The sequence below is a fragment of the Phyllobates terribilis genome, unplaced genomic scaffold, assembly GCF_046119375.1.
Source record: "Phyllobates terribilis strain yellow unplaced genomic scaffold, ASM4611937v1 Scaffold_99__1_contigs__length_5935540, whole genome shotgun sequence".
Classification (NCBI taxonomy): domain Eukaryota; kingdom Metazoa; phylum Chordata; class Amphibia; order Anura; family Dendrobatidae; genus Phyllobates; species Phyllobates terribilis.
The window spans coordinates 1,374,615-1,398,396 of record NW_027362859.1 but is presented as its reverse complement, the minus strand read 5'-3'; the positions used below and the strand labels follow the sequence as shown (position 1 = coordinate 1,398,396).

Genomic DNA, 23,782 nt, shown 5'->3' with positions numbered 1-23,782 from the left:
AAAAAATTTTTTGCATTGCTTTATTCTGAGAGCTATAACTTTTTTATTTTTTGGCTGATGGAGCTGTGTGGCGGCTTGTTTTTTGCGGGACAAGATGACGTTTTCAGCGGTACCATTTTTATTTATATTCGTCTTTTTGATCGCGTGTTATTTCATTTTTTGTTTGGCGGTATGATGATAAAGCATAGTTTTTTGCGTCGTTTTTTTTTTTTTTTACCTTGTTCACTAAAGGGGTTAAGTAGTGGGACAGTTTTATACATCAGGTCGTTCCGGACGCGGCGATACCAAATATGTGTACTTTAATTGCTTTTTGTTTTTTTTTCATAATAATATTTATTGATGGGTACATTATATTTTTATTTTTGGTGGATTATTTTTTTTATAATATTTTTACAATTTTTTTTTTTTTTTTAACACTTTGTGTACTTTTATTCTGTGTCCCACTCTGGGACTTTCACTTTTTTTATTCTGATCGCCTGTATAGCACAGGAATGCAGCACCATTCCTGTGCTATACAGGCTGTCAGTGCTGCACAGGGAGAAGATTCTTTTGTCATGCACTGCGCATGACCAAAGAATCTTCTTGCTGTCTGGTGACCCGGATGTTGTCATGATGACATCGGAAGCCGCGGCAGACAGCGCTGGAGGCCGGAAGAGGAGGTGAGTATCCCGATCACCTCCCCTTGCCACCGCAATGCTGCGATCGACTTCGATTGCAGCATTGAGGGGGTTACATATAGTTACATAGTTTATAAGGCCGAAAAAAGACAAGCGTCCATCCAGTTCAGCCTATTTCTTGTGCACTGCAGCTATTCCGCAGCGTTGATCCAGGGGAAGGCAGAAAAAAACCATGCGGTATAGGCCAATTTACATCATTGAGGAAAAATTCACTTCTCGACACCAATCTGGCAGTCAGATTAAATCCCTGGATTAATTAACTATCACTAAGTATAAAATGTAATTTTATTGTTCTCAAGAAAGGCGTCCAGGCCTCTCTTGAACTCATTAAGTGAGTTGGACATCACCACTTCCTCTCCCAGAGAGTTACAGAGTCTCACGGCTCTGACCGTAAAGAATCCCCTTCTATGCTGGTGCAGGAACCTCCTTTCCTCCAGACGCATAGTGTGCCCCCTCGTCTTTGTCACCGTTAATGTGCCGGGAGCGGTGCGGGACCACTCCCTGCACATAGTACCGGGTGTCAGCTGTGACAATCAGCTGACACCTGGCGGCGATCGCCCCGCACCGCTTATGTGCGGGCGCGATTGCCGTATGACCTAATAGTACGTCATTGGTCTAATAGGCCCAGGTCACCAAGACATACTATTAGGTCATACGTCAGAAAGGGGTTAAATATTACCAGTTGCCTTTCCTGGTTGTACTAATCAAGAATGAAGGGGATGGGACCCTAGGGACACTCATCTACCATAAACCTACAAGCACTAATAAACTATTGAAGTGGGATAGTCACCACCCCATCCTCCTTAAAAAAAGCAATATCCAAGGGCCAATTTTTACGGTTGAGAAGAAACTGCTCTAATGTCACAGATTTTAATATACAGGCAATAGACATGACTCAATGAGCAAATTTCCTATGCCTGTTTTGTGTGAATACAGCCCCATTCTGGATTACATTTTTGGATTTTATACTCTACCCATTTCTACTCAGTTCCCTGTGAATCTTGTTCACATATTGTTTTACTTCATCAAGATATCTGAGCTTCTATATCAGAATTAGCTCTTATTAGTTATATCATACACATATACTGTTTAGTAATTAACAAGTGTGGTGATCATTGTATATCTCCAATTATGTAATAAAGGTCAAATTTGGCCATTTAGGAATATTCTGTGGGCTCTGATCCCATATTTTATGTAGTGATAAAGTGGATCTACATGCCTATTGCCTGATGGGAGGATGTGTAATACTTGTTTTTAGTCTCCCATGACGCTGATCTCAGAGACAGGACTTTTCTATATGGGAGGAATGCAATCCAGATTCAGTATGCGCTCCGGCATGGAACACACGTCTGGACATGCATAATCGCAGACAATGACCCTAGATGCTCTCCGGCGTGGAATGCATAACTACGATCATGCGCAGTGAAGGGTATGAGTAGCGTGGCAGCAATCAGTTTATCTGCCGTTAAACTTTATAGCACGTCACTTCCGGACATGCACACTAGGGAATGGACATTATCGGACCTCTCGCGCATGAGAAGAAGCTCAAGCGCAGTACATTATTGTAGACAGGCTCCATTCTATATATCCTATGACCACTCACCTCTAGGAATGGGAATGGGTCTCCTAGTCTAGGAGGGGTTTTTGGATGAAGTGGGATATTTAAACATGGACACCTGGCTATTAGGCACACTATGCTGAACATCATGAATTAACATCCCTGAATCAAGTCTCCTGATGAACCTGTTGGGGAAACGCGTTGAGGTGGACTATTGAAACATTCTCTGAAAAGTACCATACCCTTTCCTTTACATATACCTTAAGACATACGTGGTCCTATTTAATGTATCAGTGTATTTTTTGATATATATATCAGGGTTATCTAGGGCTTCTGAGGGACAGCCACCGTTGAGTGGGGATGCCATTGTTGTCTCTTAGGGTGCCAAACTCCACACTTAGGCTGTAACAGCTTTGTTTAGGTACAGGATAGGGTAAGCCATTCAGCTTGTAGTTTTAAGTATATATATGTTGCTAGTCCAGTTTTTAGGGCATATATTTTAATTTGGGGGGCGGAGGGTTTCCCACAATACTACCCATTAGACCCACAATTTTGTACTACCCATCTCACCGACTACCCCACAGCAATTAATAAAAACTCAGCACCATTCTTGGTGCAGATACAAATGAACCCAGAACCTATGAGATATTTACCACACAATAGTTGGATAGGCAGGGGCATATCATCCATAGTGGCATCCCATGTGGCCACTATAATGCCTGTGAATTGAGAGGGCTCTGTGCGGGTCAGCAACGGGCACCTTCTCCTTCCCAATCATCAAAATTTCAGCTATATCCACATTCCTGTGACAGTAATACCATTGAATAGGATAATGAATCAGGAAGTCGAAAGCTCACTGATCCATCATTCAGCCTTCGCCTGTGAATCTGAGTCTCTGTGCACTGCAGACACAATGATGTCACTACATTACACCTGTAGTATGGAGCCTCAGTACTCACACTGCACAGACCGGAGCAGTGCACCCGGGAACGAGGTTGGTTGAGTAGTGTGTGTGTGTTTTTTTTTCTTAAGGAATTATGGTGGCATCATATTAAGTGAAGGGCTGTTGGGGCTCTCATACAGAGTGGGCGGCTGGTGGGGGCCATTAAACTGTGTTGGGTGCTTTGATGGACTTTAATGGCCTCCATATTGAGTGCATGTCCTCATTTTGTTTAGCAGGCTATTGTGGCCATAATACTCTATGAGGGGCTGTGGGGGCCATCATACTGTGTGGGGGCCATTATACTGTGTAGGAGCCTCATTCTGAGCTACATGGGCATACAGGAGAACAATTTCCTGGTGATGAGTCAGATAGGGAAAATTAAGTGAGAAATACAAATTTTTGGTCTACCTGGTGACTTGAATTGATATGGTGTTGTGCGCCCAAAGGTAGACATCAGATGGTACGTTCTGAAGGAAAACAAAGATATAGTAGCCGTGGGAATCCGGATTCCAAGGCGAGAGCATAGCAGAGACAAAGAGCATAGAGTGGAGTAGAGAAGGAGATCTTGTGAGGATCGAAGGTTGTGTGTAGGTAAGTACCGGGAGACTAGGTCAAAGATGTATGGAGGAGACAGGTTGTGGATGGCTTTGTATGTCATGGGTCGGGCTTTGTACTGGAGTCTCTGGGTAATGGGGAACCAGTAAAGGGATTGACAGAGGGGAGAGGCTGGCGAATAGCGAGGGAACAGGTGGATTAGTCAGGCAGCAGAGTTTAGTATAAATTGGAGAGGTGCGAGAGTGTTAGAACAGAGGCCACACAGAGCAGGAGGTTTCAGTAGTCGAGGCGGGAGATGATGAGGGCATGGACTATGGTTTTTGCAGATTATTAAGTAAGGAATGTACTGATCCGGGAAATATTTTTGAGTTGGAGTCGGCAGGAAGTGGAAAGGGCTTGGATATGTGGTTTGAAGGAGAGATCAGAGTCCAAGGTTACCCCGGGGCAGCAAGCTTGCGGGACTAGGGAGAATGAGCAGTCATTGTGGTGAGATGTGATCTTGAGAGTAGAGCGGAAAGTTGATCTTCCGTGATGGCGGAGAAGCTGGTTTTGGAGGAGGAGGGCTGAGTAGATATGAGCAGGGGCTGTGGGGGTTGTCGGCTAAAGCTTTCTCTGATGTTATCAATCTTCTGCTTGAAGAATGAGGCAAAGTCTTTAGCTCAGATGATTCGAGAGGGAGGATGTGCTTGGGGGATGGAGGAGAGAATTGAAAGTGTTGAATAGCTGTTTAGGGTTATGAGACAGGGAAGCTATGAGAGATGAGAAGTATGTTTGCTTTGCTGCAGTGAGTGTGGACTTGAATGTAGTGCAATGAAGTGCTCTTTGAAGTGGGATCTTTTCCATCTCCGCTCAGCAACTCTGGAAGCCCGCCTCCGTTCTTTAGTCAGGCTGGTGTGCCAGGGTTGCCTGTTAATTTTGTGAGCTTTGGTATGTCTGAGAGTTGGTATGTCTGAGAGGGGAAGCCGATTTGGGAGATGCAGATATAGTGGTGTTATATAAAGCGGCAGCATCTGCATTGTGTAAGGAACTTATGTTTGCAAGAGGGAGAAGAGACTCGGAAAGTGAATGTAGATCAAGGTGTTTAAGATTTCTGCGAGGGTGTGCAGGTTTGTGAAGTGGGGATTGAGCACCTTGAGAGGAGAGAGAAGAGAATGTAAGTAGGTTGTGGTCAGAAAGAAGGAGAGGTGAGTTAAAGAGGTTAGATAGGGAACAGAGGAGGGTGAAGATGAGGTCCAGAGTGTGGACATCTTTGTGCGTGTCTGTGGAGGACCATTGAGCGAGACCGAAAGAGAAAGTGAGAGATAGAAGCTTAGAGGCAGATGAGAGGGAAGTGTCAATGGGGATGTTGAAGTCACCCATGATGATAGTGGGGATGTCAGCAGAAGGGAAATAAGGACGATTCCTTATCTTAGACTAACAGGATTTAAGCAAACAATTGTCTAGAGAGCAAGCTACAGTGTTGCCAAACTGGGACATGAGTTCTCCTACGAAGAACTGAAGATGAAATGCCACAGCAATATTCATTCTCTTTAATAGCGAGCACACATGACTGCCGAGCCGCAGCAGTAGCCGTGCTGCGGCAACATTGTGAGAGCTATTAAGGAGAATGAATATTCACTGCTCCCCACATCCATGGGCGTGGGAAGCAGCGAATATTAATTTTCTTTAGCAGCGAGCACAGTGTAGTCTACAGTAGGTGGCTACTGCCTCCTGTGCCCCGCTATGCTGCGGATCCCCCCACCAGCCACAGTGTATGTGTGTGTGTGTGTATATATATATATATTGCATCTTATAAACTGCTCTCGCAAATCCACTGGGAGCTGAGGTTACCCGTATGGTCCTCACAGGGGATGTTTAGCTTACTTATAATGATTTGCTGGACTGTTGTAGCTTGTAACAAAAGTTAAGTACCGACACATGTAACCGGAAAGTTCTTGACTCTGCATAATACAAAAGAAGCATCCATGAAGTGTTGTGCCTGCTATCTGATGTATATCAAGTTCTTGTAAAGTAAAGTTCATTTTTGGACTTTGGTCTCCCCCATTCATCTCCATATCATCTGGTCTGGGTTATGTACAGTACAGACCAACAGTTTGGACACCTTCTGATTTAAAGATTTTTCTGTATTTTCATGACTATGAAAATTGTACATTCACACTGAAGGCATCAAAACTATGAATTAACACATGTGGAATTATATACTTAACAAAAAAGTGTGAAACAACTGAAAATATGTCTTCTAGGTTCTTCAAAGTAGCCACCTTTTGCTTTGATGACTGCTTTGCACACTCTTGGCATTCTCTTGATGAGCTTCGAGAGGTAGTCACCGAAAATCGTTTTCACTTCACAGGTGTGCCCTGTCAGGTTTAATAAGTGGGATTTCTTGCCTTATAAATGGGGTTGGGACCATCAGTTGTATTGTGCAGAAGTCAGGTGGATACAGAGCTGATAGTCCTACTAAATAAACTGTTAGAATTTGTATTATGGCAAGAAAAAAGCAGCTAAGTAAAGAAAAATGAGTGGCCATCATTACTTTAAGAAATGAAGGTCAGTCAGTGCGAAAAATTGGGAAAACTTTGAAAGTGTCCCCAAGTGCATTTGCAAAAACCATCAAGCGCTACAAAGAAACTGGCTCACATGAGGATCGCCCCAGGAAAGGAAGACCAAGAGTCACCTCTGCTTCTGAGGATAAGTTTATCCGAGTCACCAGCCTCAGAAATCGTAGGTTAACAGCAGCTCAGATTAGAGACCAGGTTAATGCCACACAGAGTTCTAGCAGCAGACACATCTTTACAACAACTGTTAAGAGGAGACTTTGTGTAGCAGGCCTTCATGGTAAAATAGCTACTAGGAAACCACTGCTAAGGACAGGCAACAAGCAGAAGAGACTTGTTTGGGCTAAAGAACACAAGGAATGAACATTAGACCAGTGGAAATCTGTGCTTTGCTCTAATGAGTCCAAATTTGAGATCTTTGGTTCCAACCACCGTGTCTTTGTGTGACGCAGAAAAGGTGAACGGATGGACTCTACATGCCTGGTTCCCACCGTGAATCATGGAGGAGGAGGTGTGATGGTGTGGGGTGCTTTGCTGGTGACACTGTTGGGGATTTATTCAAAACTGAAGGCATACTGAACCAACATGGCTACCACAGCATCTTGCTGCGGCATGCTATTCCATCCAGTTTGCGTTTAGTTGGACCATCATTTATTTTTCAACAGGACAATGACCCCAAACACACCTCCAGGCTGTGTAAGGGCTATTTGACCAAGTAGGAGAGTGATGGGGTGCTACGCCAGATGACCTGGCCTCCACAGTCACCAGACCTGAACCCAATCGAGATGGTTTGGGGTGAGCTGGACTGCAGAGTGAAGGCAAAAGGGCCAACAAGTGCTAAGCATCTCTGGGAACTCCTTCAAGATTGTTGGAAGACCATTTCCAGTGACTACCTCTTGAAGCTCATCAAGAGAATGCCAAGAGTGTGCAAAGCAGTCATCAAAGCAAAAGGTGGCTACTTTGAAGAACCTAGAATATAAGACATATTTTCAGTTGTTTCACACTTTTTTGTTAAGTATATAATTCCACATGTGTTAGCTCATAGTTTTGCTGCCTTCAGTGTGAATGTACAATTTTCATAGTCATGAAAATACAGGAAAATCTTAAAATGAGAAGGTGTGTTCAAACTTTTGGTCTGTACTGTATATATGGTTATATTTATGTTTTATATTGGGATCTGTGATTTCAGTCTACTCCTCTGTGTATAGGATGTCTATAGGATAATAGAGTATAGTAAAGTTGTTATGGACGTGACTTAACCAATATTGTGCAGTGAGTCTGTATAGTGACGGATGTTTCTTGTTGCTAAAACTGATCTATTTTTTTTCATGTTAAACTTTTTTTTAAATCTTTTTTTAAACAACTCTCATCAGTGCGATCATACAACATACAAGCCTCTGATTGCTCCGGTGATGACTGTACTACTGTAGTGCCGTGTATTATCACTGCCTGTCAGTGTAATACTAACGGCCCCATACACATGAGATAAGTGTTGGCTGAACAGTCATTTGGCAGACGGTTATCTCTCCTGACTCCCCCATACACACAAATATTCCAGATTTTCTGTGGTCTGTATGAGAGAGTCACCTCCAGACTCCTCTAGTGGAGGATTATCTACAGGAAGAACAAACGGATTAGCCTCTGGAATTCAGGATGCCAGATCCTTCTCTGCCCTGACATCATCTGACAGAAGGTCCCCAAATACATTATATAGTCGACCAAACGCCCCGAAATCAGTGCTTTCATCAACTTTAGTCTGATGTGTATGGGGGCCTTAAAAGTTTATTGGACGCTGCCTCTGGCCCGGCCTAATAGACTTTTGTACATTGCAGGCCCAGACACCATTATTAGTCATTTGTGTATCGTTGTAACTAGACAGCCCCATATTATCAAGACCTTGGGGGAGGAGGGACATTCAGCAAAACTCTACCAAACTTTCTTAGATGCCATGTTTGTTTTTGTCAGCAGCAAGTGGTTAAACTGCCAGGGTTTTTGTTGCAGCCGCACCTATGATATCCCTGCGGTGTACATCTATGTTATGATGCCCAAAAGAGGTTTTTTGTTTTTCTTAAATGTTTAACGTAATAAAAAATAAGAAAATGTCTTTTTGCATGTTTTTTTCTTTTTACAAGAATTGTTGGTACCAATTTTCTTTTGAAACATTTTAATATCTGCTTTTTTTCTGGTGTTTTTCTTGTAATATAGGAAAGTCTAAGGCTAGAAACAAACCCCATAAAACACTGTGCATGTAGACTTTGGTATCTAATAATTTCTGTCTGAGGTGTTTGAGAAAATAAAAAAGGTTTTCTAAATGCCTCTAACTTCTATGTGTGAATGAGACATAAGATCTAACGTGATAGAAGATTACAGACCAGAAAGATGGTAAATATTCATATAGACGGCCGGTGGAGATGTAGTCCGTGAAGAACTCTGGCCAAATACGTTTCTAGAGCCGTAGTAGAAGATGAATATGTCGTCCTCATCATGAAGTAGTTATTTCTCATGTCACATATAATATCTCCTGCAGTTTTGCTAATACCGATTCCAGTGTTGGCAAATGAGATGAGAATTAGCAATAAGGAAGATGAGTCTATGAGAAAGGAATTCACTTGCAGACTCGAAGGAAGGAACTGCTTGTTGTCTGTGGTCTAAAATATATAGATTTTATTACTAGATGTAAAGAAGAAAACTAAATACTGTAAAATAATAAATCTCATATGTTTCCCTTTATTATCTCCAGTAATTGTATTATTACACAGGATTTTTATGATGTTCCATCGGCTCATTTTCTTCTTGTTCAGGTCAATATCAGATCCTCTCAGCGAAGATCTTTTATAGAAGAGAATTTTCCTGATTTTACCCATCAAAGATGGATATAGACAGAGACAAGATGGCGGAGAGGATATTCCACCTCACCCTAGAGATCCTCTTCCGGCTTACTGGAGAGGTGAGAGATTCTGATGACGTCACATTACATCATTCTTATCTATGGGAATAAGAGATGGACAGAACTGGAGAGGTGAGGACTCTGGAAATGTCTGTAGTGAGATTTATTAATGTGTCTCTCCATAACCAGGATTACACAGTAGTGAAGAAGACCTCTAGTGGGCGCTGTCAGGACCCTGTGTCTGAGGGATGGGGAAGATCCCTGAGCCCAATCACATGGCCTCCACCTCACCCTCTGATACATGAGGACATCAATGACCAGAAGATCCTAGAACTCGCCTACAAGATGATTGAGCTGCTGACTGGAGAGGTGACACTGCTGGGAATGCTGGGACATTATACAGTAATGCTATGAAGGGATCGGGGGATGACGGTATCATTGTATGTGTCAGGTTCCTATTAGGTGTCAGGATGTCGCCATCTATTTCTCCATGGAGGAGTGGGCATATTTAGAAGGACACAAAGATCTGTACAAGGACCTAATGAGGGATGTTCCCCAGCCCCTCACATCACCAGGTAATAGACTGGATTAAATACATACAGCCTATAATTATCTGTATGTAAAGAATGAATTCAGTCCCTGTATGTGTTTCCTCCAGATCTATCCAGTAAGAGGACAACACCAGAGAGATGTCCCCGTCCTCTTCTTCCACAGGACTGTAAACAAGAAGATCCCAATGTTCCTCAGGATCATCAGGTAGATGGAGAGAAGGTGTCATGAGATCTCCCCTATGATGTGTAGACGGCTGTGAAGGTCTTGTGTTCTGTCTTGTTTTATCCACCAGTATTATATGTTTTATACTTGTGTATTGAGAACGGTGGAGATGGCAGGATTAGAGCTGATCATAGATGGGACTTCTCATCTGTTTGTGACTTTTACAATATTTGTTTCAGGGTGAAGATCTGACCCATATTAATACTACAGAGACATATGTGAGGGGTGATGAGCAGTGTAAAGAGGAGATTCCTACATATGACTACCCAGGTGAGTAGTAACCACTAAATGCAGAGAAGTCAAAGATTCTTCTCAGTCACCGGCTGTGGATGCTTTATCGTTGGTGTAGTCCGGTGTGATCAGCATTTTGCCGCTGGAGCATAACATTCTCCTCCATATGAAAAATGTTCAAATGACTTTGTGAATTGGGAAAACCCTTTTCTATAGAACTTACAACCTGGAGGATCCACCTACCCCCTGGGATTAGTAGACGCTGACCGTTACCTGCCCAGATCTGTAAACTACAAAGCCAAATGGACAGCATAGCCAGAACAATAGACAGAACTTTTAGAAAATAGCAAAAAAGGCAATGGTACTCACCAGCCAAGGTTTCAAGAAAAAATGCACACCAGGACACGGCCGGCCCCCTTTTGTTAGAAGGAGGTAACACAGGTGCAGAATGCTAATGAACAATCGCCCTCACTCACTCTCACTGGAGGGGCGACTACCCAGCATTAAAACTGCACACAGATGAAACTTGCAGTAGGGTGCAATTCACACACTCGCGGCACTGTGCCTAGCCAGCATCCTATTACACGCCCCTACTATTCGACCAGGCGGGATGCCCGGCACCCTATCCGTGCATCGCAGAGTTGTGAAGCCCCCACTCACAAGGTCACCATTACTGGGCCTGGCCGTGCCCTGGCAGATAAAAAAAAGTGCAAAAAATATCATATGAGGTATTAGTTGATATTTTGGCCAAAATACGTAAGCTCGCAACCCATCGTCAAGGGTCCTCACGGTTTTGCGAGTCCCTACTCTAATATTAAAAACAGACAGCATAGCCAGAACAATAGACAGAATTTTTAGAAAATAGCAAAAAAGGCAATGGTACTCACCAGCCAAGGTTTCAAGAAAAAATGCACACCAGGACACGGCCGGCCCCCTTTTGTTAGAAGGAGGTAACACAGGTGCAGAATGCTAATGAACAATCGCCCTCACTCACTCTCACTCTCTAAAAATTCTGTCTATTGTTCTGGCTATGCTGTCTGTTTTTAATATTAGAGTAGGGACTCGCAAAACCGTGAGGACCCTTGACGATGGGTTGCGAGCTTACGTATTTTGGCCAAAATATCAACTAATACCTCATATGATATTTTTTGCACTTTTTTTATCTGCCAGGGCACGGCCAGGCCCAGTAATGGTGACCTTGTGAGTGGGGGCTTCACAACTCTGCGATGCACGGATAGGGTGCCGGGCATCCCGCCTGGTCGAATAGTAGGGGCGTGTAATAGGATGCTGGCTAAAGGACCTGTGGCAAAAGCCACTGGAAAACCCGGGTTGGAGGGAGGAGGCCGCCCCACTGCCTCCTGTGACCTCCAAAAAATGAAGGCTCTGCCGGGTTTTACTTAATCTGCCTTAGCCAGGTAGTCTGACCAGGTGATTGCTCACCTTCATTCCTGCATTGCAGCCGCAGCTGTGTCTGTGACTGCAATGCAATCCAATGGATTTAATAGGTCTCTGTACACATTCTGGGGGATATATAACGTCCCTCGTATACAATCCCGGTCACTGCCTCACATATCCCCCCTCTGTTCAAACTTGTGGAGTTGAACATTTGCCACCATACAGGGTGCCCGGGACAGGGCATCTGCATTTGCTTGCAACTTCCCAGGGCGATGTTCTACAGAGAAACTGAAATTTTGCAGTGACAGGAACCACCTGGTGACTCGCGCTTCCTCATCCATACCAAGGGGGAGTGGTCCGTCACCAAGCGGAACTGACGCCCGAGTAAATAATAACTTAGTGATTACAAGACCCACTTAATAGCCAAACACTCCTTCTCTACCACGCTATAGTTTCTCTCTGCCGGGACAAGTTTTCTACTCAAGTAGGTGACCGGGTGCTCTTCACCATTCACTTTTTGTGACATTACCGCCCCTAGGCCTACCTCCGAGGCATCTGTCTGTACAATGAAGGTTTCCTTGAAGTTGAGGCTGATGAGGACCGGCTGTCCACAAAGATCCAACTTCATGGACTGAAAAGCTTCTTCTGCCTGAGGGTTCTACCGAACCACTACCGATTGTTTTCCTTTCAAGAGATCGGTCAGGGCCGTCGTTCGCCCAGCAAAATTAGGTTTAAACCGGCGGTAATACCCAAGGATGCCAAGGAACGCCCTCACCTGTTTTGTACTTGATGGTTTAGGCCAGTTTTTTATGGCCTCAACTTAATTGATTTGGGGCTTGATAGCTCCTTGGCCTATCACATACCCCAAATATCGGGCTTCCTCTAGCCCTATTGCACATTTTATTGGGTTTGCCATTAACCCCGCGGCTCTGAGAGAATCCAGCACCGCTTGTACCTGTGATAGGTGCGTATGCCAGTCGGTGCTAAAGATGATAATATCATCTAAATACACAGACGCGTACTCCTGGTGAGGCTTGAGCACTATGTCCATCAACCTCTGGAATGTAGCCGGGGCCCCATGTAACCCAAAGGGTAAGACCACATAGTGGTATAGACCCTCCAGAGTTACTAAGGCGGTCTTTTCCTTCACCTAATCTGTGAGAGGTACCTGCCAGTAACCCTTGGTGAGATCAAGCGTGGTAAAGTACTGGGCCGGCCCCAGGCTCTCAATCAGCTCGTCCACCCTGGGCATTGGATAGAGGTCAAACTTTGACACTTCATTCAATTTCCGGAAATCATTACAGAAGCGTAACGATCCGTCTGGTTTTGGAATCAGCACGGTGGGGCTAGCCCACTCACTCTGTGATTCCTCTATGATGCCTAACTGAAGCATTTGTTTTACCTCAGCCGTCATGGCTTGCCTCCGGGCTTCGGGTACCCGGTATTGTCTTATTCGCCCCCTTACCCCAATGTCGTGTTGGATAACCGTAGTCCTACCCGGTAGCTCTGAGAACACGTCGGTATTGTGCTGCACCAACGAGCCTCCCGTCGCTGCTGTTTAGTGAGGGCATCACTTATCCTGACCTCCCCCTCGGACGCTTCCCTGGCTGAAGGTAGAGAACCCTCTGGCGATATGCCCGGGGTGACGTCTGTAACTAAACACTCTCGATCTTTCCAAGGCTTTAGCAGGTTTACATGGTAAAGCTGCTCAGGTTTTCTCCTTCCGGGCTGATACACCCGGTAATTTACCTCCCCCACTTTTTCTCAAACCTCATATGGCCCTTGCCACTTGGCCATGAGCTTACTCTCGGCTGTGGGTACCAGTACTAACACCCGATCTCCCTTGTTAAAAGACCCGACTCTGGCTCTTTTATTATATGTTCGCCTCTGGGCTGCCTGGGCATCGAACAGATGTTCTTTCACGATGGGCATGACCTCCGCGATCCGGTCCTGCATACTAGCCACGTGTTCAATTATACTCCTATGTGGCGTCGGCTCTTGTTCCCATGTCTCTTTGGCTACGTCCAAAAGACCCCTAGGGTGTCTGCCGTACAATAACTCAAAGGGAGAGAACCCTGTCGAAGCCTGGGGTACCTCACGGACGGCGAACATCAAATAGGGTAGCAACATGTCCCAATCCCTTCCGTCCTTAGAAACCACCTTTTTTAACATGGACTTGAGGGTTTTATTGAACCGTTCTACTAGCCCGTCGGTTTGAGGGTGGTACACCGAGGTGCGCAATTGTTTAATTTTTAGCAATTTGTACAGTTCCCTTGTCACTTTGGACATAAAAGGGGTTCCCTGATCCGTCAGGATCTCCTTAGGTAGTCCTTAGGGACAGAACATGGCAAACAGCTCCCGTGCTATCAGTTTTGCTGAGGTGTGGCGTAATGGTATAGCCTCCGTGTACCAGGTGGCATAGTCGACGACCACCAGTATACACTGTGTGCAGAATTATTAGGCAAATGAGTATTTTGATCACATGATACTTTTTATACATGTTGTCCTAAGCCAAGCTGCATGGACTTGAGAGCCAACTACCAATTAAGTAAATCTGGTGATGTGCATCTCTGTAATGAGGAGGGGTGTTGACTAATGACATCAACTCCATATATAAGGTGTGCTTAATTATTAGGCAACTTCCTTTCCTTTGGCAAAATGGGTAAGAAGAGAGATTTGACGGGCTCTGAAAAGTCCAAAATTGTGAGATGTCTTGCAGAGGGATGCAGCAGTCTTGAAATTTCCAAACGTTTGAAGTGTGATCACCGAACAATCAAGCGTTTCATGGCAAATAGCCAACAGGGTCACAAGAAGCGTGTTGGCCAAAATAGGCGCAAAATAACTGCCCATGAATTGAGGAAAATCAAGCGTGAAGCTGCCAAGATGCCATTCGCCACCAGTTTTGCCATGTTTCAGAGCTGCAACGTTACTGGAGTATCAAAAAGCATAAGGTGTGCGATACTCAGGGACATGGCCAAGGTAAGGAAGGCTGAAAAACGACCACCTTTGAACAAGAAACATAAGATAAAACGTCAAGAATGGGCCAAGAAATATCTTAAGACTGATTTTTCAAAAGTTTTATGGACTGATGAAATGAGAGTGACTCTTGATGGGCCAGATGGATGGCCCAGAGACTGGATCTCTAAAGGGCAGAGAGCTCCACTCCGACTCAGACGCCAGCAAGGTGGAGGTGGGGTACTGGTATGGGCTGGTATCATCAAAGATGAACTTGTGGGACCTTTTCGGGTTGAGTATGGAGTGAAGCTCAACTAGCAGACCTACTGCCAGTTTCTGGAAAACAACTTCTTCAAGCAGTGTTACAGGAAGAAGTCGGTATCGTTCAAAAAAAACATGATTTTCATGCAGGACAATGCTCCATCACATGCATCCAACTACTCCACAGCGTGGCTGGCCAGTAAAGGTCTAAAAGAAGAAAAATAATGACATGGCCCCCTTGTTCATCTGATCTGAACCCCATAGAGAATCTGTGGTCCATCATAAAATGTGAGATCTACAGGGAGGGAAAACAGTACACCTCTCAGAACAGTGTCTGGGAGGCTGTGGTGGCTGCTGCACGCAATGTTGATCGAAAACAGATCAAGCAACTGACAGAATCTATGGATGGAAGGCTGTTGAGTGTCATCATAAAGAAAGGTGGCTATATTGATCACTAATTTTTTTGGTTTTTGTTTTTGCATGTCAGAAATGTTTTTTTCTAAATTTTGTGCACTGATATTGGTTTACCTGGTGAAAATAAACAAGTGAGATGGGATTATATTTGGTTTTTATTAAATTGCCTAATAATTCTGCACAGTAATAATTACCTGCACAAACAGATATCCTCCTAAGATAGCCAAATCTAAAAAATCCACTCCAACTTCCAAAAATATTAAGCTTGGATATTTATGAGTCTTTTGGGTTGATTGAGAACATAATTGTTGATCAATAATAAAAATAATCCTCTAAAATACAGCTTGCCTAGTAATTCCGCACACAGTGTATGTTGGTGGCCACAGGCGGATTTTACAATGGGTCCTACCAAGTCCATTGCAATACGTTCAAAAGGTACCTCTATCACTGGCAGGGGTACCAATGGGCTACGGAAACTTGCGGTGGGTGTGGTCAACTGACATTCGGGGCAGGATTCGCAGTACCTTTTGACCTCCGCGTAAACCCCAGGCCAAAAGAATCGCTGCAAGATACGTTCTTGCGTCTTTTTTACCCCTAAGTGTCCACCCAGCAAGTGTGTGTGTGCCAAATCTAGAACCACCCGACGGTACGACTGAGGTACCACCAACTGTTCCACGACCTCGTCCCTGATCTTATCTATCCTATAGAGCAACTCACTGTTGACTACCATGCGGGGAAATTCAGTATCTGCATCGGGCTGTTGGGCTACACCGTTTACCTCTACTGAGCTGAGCCGTCCCAAACGTGTCCCGGGAAACTTCTAGCTCGGGAATCGATGGGGTCTCCTCGACCTCTCCTGCCATCACCTCTAAGGGAAACCTATCAGGGTCACACTCTGTCCCTAGGTTGGACACCCCTACGGCAGGTTCGTCTGGTACAGCGCCTGTAATACATTCTACTGGGGGAGAGTGGATTTTGTTTTTCCACAGAGTCCAGAACAGTGGCAAGTCTCTTCCCAACACAGTCCCATAGGGAAGAGTTTTTACCACCCCCACCACATGTTTTATATCTCCACATGGCGTGGAAAAAACTACCTCCGCAGTTGGGTACTCTCGGAGGTCCCCATGGATACACACAACTCCGACTGGCCGTCGACTGGGGTTGTCTCCTGCCACCAGCGACCCATGTACCAGAGTTACGAGGCTCCCTGAGTCCAGGAGGGCCTCCGTGGGGTACCCATTAACCAGTACCTGGCATAGTTGGAGTTCACTGTCCCGGGGGTCGGACCTCGCCGTGCAGACGGTCTGGGCATACATTGAGACCCGGCGGCTATATCCGCAGTCCATGGGTTCCGTAGTCAGGGGACAATTAGCAACCACATGTCCCGGCCCCTGACATGTTGCGCCCACACTTTTTAGCCTTTTGCACTCCGGGCCGGGCTAGACTTCTTCTGACTAATGGGTAAGGTCATGCACTTATGAGCATCTCAGCATTATTTGGGGCGCATTTTTCATAACTAGATAAAAGATAAATTACTAATATCTATTACACAAATTTTTACTTGTGTCATTTTGCTCCCTACCTTAGTTTTGCTGGTTATCTGATGACCAAACTTCTGGTCATTTAAGCTTGTACCCGGAATGTCTATTGTATCACCATTCTGTCCATCATGTTTATTTCTATTTGGTTTTTAAATCAACTTTTTAAATAAAAACGTGTATTTTTTAAAAAAAAATAAAAAAAAGAGATGCTCCTTTATTTCTCCTGTTTGATATACAATTATCTGTTGGGAGTACATAACTACAGTTATATGAAAAAGTTTGGGCACCCCTATTAATCTTAAGCTTAATGTTTTCTTAAAATTGGTGTTTTTGCAACAGCTATTTCAGTTTGATATATGTAATAACTGTTGGACACAGTAATGTTTCTGCCTTGAAATGAGGTTTATTGTACTAACAGAAAATGTGCAATCTGCATTCAAACAAAATTTGACAGGTGCATAAGTATGGGCACCCTTATCATTTTCTTGTTTTAAATACTCCTACCTACTTTTTACTGACTTACTAAAGCACTATTTTTGATTTTGTAACCTCATTGAGCTTTGAACTTCGTAGCCAGGTGTATGCAATCATGAGAAAAGCTACTTAAAGTGGCCACTTGCAAGTTGTTCTCCTGTTTGAATCTCCTCTGAAGAGTGGCATAATGGGCTCCTCAAAGCAACTGTCAAATGATCGGAAAACAAAGATTATTCAACATAGTTGTTCAGGGGAAGGATACAAAAAGCTGTCTCAGAGATTTAACCTGTCAGTTTCCACTGTGAGGAACATAGTAAGGAAATGGAAGAACACAGGGACAGTTCTTGTTAAGGCCAGAAGTGGCAGGCCAAGAAAAACATCAGAAAGGCAGAGAAGAAGAATGGTGAGATCAGTCAAGGACAATCCTCAGACCACCTCCAGAGATCTGCAGCATCAACTTGCTGCAGATGGTGTCACTGTCCATCGGTCAACTATACAATGCACTTTGCACAAGGAGAAGCTGTATGGGAGAGTGATGCGAAAGAAGCCGTTTCTGCAAGCACGCCACAAACGGAGTCGGCTGAGGTATGCAAAAGCACATTTGGAGAAGCCAATTTCTTTTTGGAAGAAGGTCCTGTGGACTGATGAAACCAAGATTGAGTTGTTTGGTCATACAAAAAGGCGTTATGCAAGGCGTCAAAAAAATACAGCATTCCAAGAAAAACACTTGCTACCCACAGTAAAATTTGGTGGAGGTTCCATCATGCTTTGGGGCTGTGTGGCCAATGCCGGCACCGGGAATCTTGTTAAAGTTGAGGGACGCATGGATTCCACTCAGTATCAGCAGATTCTTGACAATAATGTTCAAGAATCAGTGATAAAGTTGAAGTTACGCAGGGGATGGATCTTTCAGCAAGACAATGATCCAAAACACCGCTCCAAATCTACTCAGGCATTCATGCAGAGGAACAATTACAATGTTCTGGAATGGCCATCCCAGTCCCCAGACCTGAATATCATTGAACATCTGTGGGATCATTTGAAGAGGGCTGTCCATGCTCGGCGACCATCAAACTTAACATAACTGGAATTGTTTTGTAAAGAGGAATGGTCAAAAATACCTTCATCCAGGATCCAGGAACTCATTAAAAGCTACAGGAAGCGACTAGAGGCTGTTATTTTTGCAAAAGGCGGATCTACTAAATATTAATGTCACTTTTCTGGTGAGATGCCCATACGTATGCACCTGTCAAATTTTGTTTGAATGCAGATTGCACATTTTCTGTTAGTACAATAAACCTCATTTCAAGGCAGAAACATTACTGTGTCCAACAGTTATTACATATATCAAACTGAAATAGCTGTTGAAAAAACACCAATTTTAAGAAAACATTAAGCTTAAGATTAATAGGGGTGCCCAAACTTTTTCATATAACTGTATATACCTTATGCACTAATGATCTACAAGGATCCTACTTAGACTAATTAATTATGCCCATAAGATTTTCTCTAATTATATTTATTCACGTCTGCAGGAGATGTATTGGCATGGCTCGAGCCCTGGTTTCATGGATTCACTCCACGTCATAAATTCCATTATGTTTTTGATCCTAAGGAATTCAGATTACTGCACAATCTCTCCTGAAATGGGGGCACTAATACTTTCTCTAAATTCTAGGTTAGTGTTGGAGGTCTCCCCCCAAACATACGTTGTTGTTGGGGACCTAACAGAGAATAAAAAATGTCTTTTTTTTTTACAGGTTGTGGTGGGTTCGGCCGGCCTCACTTATGTGAGACTCTAACACCCTGATAGTCTTTGAAAAAAGATCTCCATTGCTTTTTCAAAATGTCCGAGATCTAAATTTAAGATACCTCAGCTCTGCACTATTATAAAAAGTTCTCTTTGAACGTCTAATATTTCTTCTTGAAACTCATCTGATAGAAAATATTGTCCCTTATGATAGTTTAGATTGCCAAGAGCCACCGAGCCCCATACTCCAATTACCCCAGAGAGGTTTCTCCATTACTTACTCGTTTTTTACTGAAGAAGATAGCGGAGTTTGATCATTTCAGTAGATGTGTTATTGTCTATAGTCATAGTTTTTAACCCCTTCCCGCAGTCAGTTTTGTGTTGTTAATCAGGTCCCATTTTTCTAATCTAACGTGTCACTTTACATGGTGATAACTTTGAGAATCTTCACAAATGATAATAGGAAACAAAGGGACCTTAAAAATTATTTTCCAACTTCTCTTGAATCCGACAATACCCTATATACGGTTGTACACTACTGTCTGGGCACATGGCAGGCTAAGAAGAGAAGGAGCGCCATTTAGCTATCTGAATGCAGATCTTGCTGAAATAGTTGGCAGACACAATGTATTGGGGTCACTGTTCATGGTCACCTGGCAGCTCTAAAGATGGCTACCACGAACAGGCTTGGCGCTATCTACTCCATTTTCTAGATCCCAGGGATTGTCTTGCTCATCACTTATTTAACCCCTCTACATGGATCTGGACTTACACAGAGACCCCTATCTTGGGCCACGGTGTTACCTGCTGTTCTGCGGTGTGAGATGGCAGGAAGAATAGTCAGGTAGCCGGGTCAGAACCAGGAGGGCAGAGAAAATACAAAATCAGAAGACACCAGAGTAGTCAGTAAATGGGCTGGGGTCACAACAGGAAACAAATACTCAAGCCGGGAGCTGAGCACAGAGGGCTGAACCAGAGGAGAACAAGACAAGGCTGTATTTGGCAGCTTCTGGCAATATGCTTCCAGCTTTAGTAGGGTGCGGTGCTTTCCAATTGGCTGAAGTAGGGAGCAGATTACTCCAGCTGGACAGCACATACACCCATACTGCCAGACAGGATGGTACAACAGGTCACAGGCACCCGAATCCTAATGGCTGGACAGAGCCTGTGCCGCGCAGAGCTTCTGGTTCCGACGTCTCCTCCATCACCAGCGCCGCCTACAGAATGAGTAAGCAGATCCCAGAGGAGATGGGACCCACCATTTGCAGAAGCCCTAATATCACAAAATGTCAGAAAACCCGGGCAGTAGAAATCCCCATAAAGTGACTCCATTTTGGAAATTATAACCCTCAGTGAATTAATCTATAGGAATTTTGATTATTTTGACTTCACAGGCACTTTCTGAAAATTATCACACAATGGATGTTGGAGAGTAAAAATTGCACATTGGCCTTTTTTTTTTTTACCAAACACAGTGCCCAGATTGTGCTCCAGGAGACCCACACCGTAAATTAAGTGAGTTCTTCTCACTATAGTAATGCCAAATACATGGATGCTAAATGTGGTTTGGGTGCAGAAGCAAGGGGGGGATTTGACTTCGTAAGAGCGGATTTTGCTGGATTGGTTTATGGAAGCCATGTTGTTTTTCAAGAGCCTTTGAGCCACTAATAATGTGGAAACCTCTGTTTTTCCACTGTCAGATGATGGACCTGAGTGAGGACTTGTTTTTTGTGAGAGGAGTAGAAGTTTTCATTGGTATCATTTTCGCCTACATAACATTGTTTGGTGGCTTTTTATTCCATATTTGGGAGGCAGAATGAACAAACAGTTGGACACCACGCTCTACTGGTTCATCCTATGAGGTTTTCTATTAGACTGTGAACTGTCATTCTGTCAATAACTTGCCATTTCTACAGACATTTTAAGTACAATTAACACAAGAATCCCATAGAAAAATAAATAAAGATTGCATACCACTTCTAAATCAATCTAAACAAACACATCCCTGGGCTACATGCTAATCCAGGGAAATGAAGAAATATATGCTCAAGTTTAAAAATCAATTTTATTAGACACAAATCTAAAAAATAGAGGAATATTTAAAATCCTCTATTGTTTAGATTTGTGTCTAATAAAATTGATTTTTAAACTTGAGCTTATATCTCTTCATTTCCCTGGATTAGCATGTAGCCCAGGGATGTGTTTGTTTTGACATTTTAAGTAGAAATGTTAAAAAATATAAATTTCAAGGATATTTTATTCAAAATTAATAATTGTTTTTTTTCTTGGCAGATGACTGTACCAGGAGATCAGAGGGACAGGAGATCTTTAAATCAGACGATCTTGAGATCCCACAGGATACAATTGAAGTGAATACCATTACTCCAGATATACCATCATTCCTTCAACGCAAAGATCTATCATCTAATTCTATGAAACAGCTGCTGTCTTCTGATTCATTACCGACTACTAAGGAAAATCAAAATAAAATAAGCATTACAAAACAAACTGCTCCTAAAGCAAAGAAGTCATTTTCACATTCAGAAAATGGAAACAGTTTTACCATCAAAAAGCATATTCTTAAACATCAAAAAATACACACAATGGAGAATAGATTTTTTTATTCCAAATGTGGAAAATGTTTTAACCAGAAATCAGTTTTTGTTAATCACCAGAGAATCCACACAGTGGAGAATTCATTTTCATGTTCAGAATGTGGGAAATGTTGTAACCAGAAATCAGATCTTGTTCGTCACCAGAGAACTCACACAGGGGAGAAGCCTTTTTCATGTTCAGAATGTGGGAAATGTTTTAACCAGAAAGTACATCTTAATAAACACCAGAGAACTCACACAGGAGAGAAGCCCTATTCATGTTCAGAATGTGGGAAATGTTTTAACCAGAAATCGGATCTTGTTAGTCACCAAAGAACTCACACAGGGGAGAAGCCTTTTTCATGTTCAGAATGTGGGAAATGTTTTAATCGTAAAATGATTCTTGATTGCCACAAGAGAACCCACACAGGGGAGAAGCCTTTTTCGTGTTCAGAATGTGGGAAATGTTTTAACCAAAAATCAGTTTTGATTAGGCATCAGAGAACTCACACAGGGGAGAAGCCTTTTTCATGTCTAGAATGTGGGAAATGTTTTAACCTTAAATCAGCTTTGGTTAAACACCAGAGAAGTCACACAGGGGAGAAGCCTTTTTTATGTTCAGAATGTGGGAAATGTTTTAACGATAAATCAGCTTTGGTTAAGCACCAGAGAACTCACACAGGGGAGAAGCCTTTTTCCTGTTCAGAATGTGGGAAATGTTTTAACCAGAAATCAGATCTTGTTAATCACCAAAGAACTCACACAGGGGAGAAGCCTTTTTCATGTTTAGAATGTGGGAAATGTTTTAATCGTAAAATGATTCTTGATAGTCACAAGAGAACCCACACAGGGGAGAAGCCCTTTTCGTGATCTTTTTTTTTTAATCCACTTTTGAGATTTTTTTCACTAGTTTTTTTATGGACAAAACAAGAAACCAGTTCATGCAATAATAAAATAACATACCATAGGGATGACATACATGCATCTCTCCTATATATCCTTTCAGCTTGCCCATTACCGTCTGATAACTTGCAGTTACTATATCTTACAATTAACATTCCACATTCTTGAAATCTCTTATATAACCATAATCTTGTAATAAACATTATAATCCTATACACATATAGGTGTGCTATATTACCCATACCACATGTGTATTGGAATTCCAGTACACATTACAATGAAACATTAGACCTCGCCAATACCCCCCTCCCCCATAAGTCATTGTCTCTCCAACAATATCCCCCTTGATGGCATTCTAGGTGTATCCAACCATAAGCCCCATATTTTCTCTAATGTATTCATTGAGTTTCGTTGTTTATATACACCTTTTTCTAATCTGATAATATTATTTATCCTATTTTTGAGTTCACTCATTTCTGGAGGTGAGGGGTTAATCCATTTGGATGCAATATGTTTCCTAGCTTGAAATAAAATATGTGAAATCCCTATTGAAATTGGGTCAAATTCCATATCATCCTCTAATATACCTAATAGGCATTTTTTGGGGTCTGGTTGATTATCTATTTTATATACCCTCTTTATAATAGACAGAACTCCTTTCCAGCATTTACCTAACTCCCGGCATTCCCATAGCGGATGTAATAGGCCGCAGCATCCATGTTACATCCACCGAACCCAAAAGCCCTACAGATACTGGCTGGTGATGAGCTCATGCAGCCTTTATCTATCCCTCATCCCCTCAAGATGGCTGGACCATCCTTGTAAATATGCCACTGTACTTTGTGTCACCCCCACCTCATTGTAGATTGTAAGCTCTTACGAGCAGGGTTGTCATTTTTGCTGTAATTATTGCATTATCTTTAGCTATGTTACTTATGACTGTTGTATATGAAACTGTCAATTGTAAAGCGCTGCGGAATATGTTGGCGCTATATAAATAAAGACTATTTTTATTATTATCTTGGACATTCAGCAGCAGTCCGGTATCCTATGTTACATAGGAATCTAGGTGTCTTATATTTCCTATGTATTAATATGATCTGGGGAAATCTCTGAGCCTCATGTAAAGATAATTGGGGAACCAGTTCTAATACCTCTCTCCATTGATCCTCAGAAATTGGACCTATATCTCCATCCATTTTTGTCTGACTGGAAAAGGAAATATTTTTAAATAATTATCAAGAAGGATTCAGTAAATATCAGAAATACGACCCTTAGTATTTCCCTTCTCTAATACCAACTTAACAAAAGTATT

The 23,782-nt window shown here is 42.9% G+C and overlaps 1 protein-coding gene across 2 annotated transcripts in view; it reads left to right on the top strand.

Annotated features, from left to right (window-relative positions):
* Nucleotides 1-23,354, top strand: part of LOC141198697 (uncharacterized) — a 57,464-nt gene extending 34,110 nt beyond the window's left edge. For both annotated transcript variants that reach the window (XM_073663104.1, XM_073663105.1), the window contains 6 exons: nucleotides 9,090-9,235; nucleotides 9,365-9,544; nucleotides 9,627-9,750; nucleotides 9,834-9,931; nucleotides 10,129-10,219; nucleotides 21,263-23,354. In XM_073663104.1, the coding sequence (XP_073519205.1) occupies nucleotides 9,158-9,235; nucleotides 9,365-9,544; nucleotides 9,627-9,750; nucleotides 9,834-9,931; nucleotides 10,129-10,219; nucleotides 21,263-22,434 (1,743 nt within the window). In that variant the 5' untranslated portion in view covers nucleotides 9,090-9,157 and the 3' untranslated portion in view covers nucleotides 22,435-23,354. The remainder of the gene's footprint in view (nucleotides 1-9,089; nucleotides 9,236-9,364; nucleotides 9,545-9,626; nucleotides 9,751-9,833; nucleotides 9,932-10,128; nucleotides 10,220-21,262) is intronic.
* The last annotated feature ends 428 nt before the right edge of the window (nucleotides 23,355-23,782 follow it).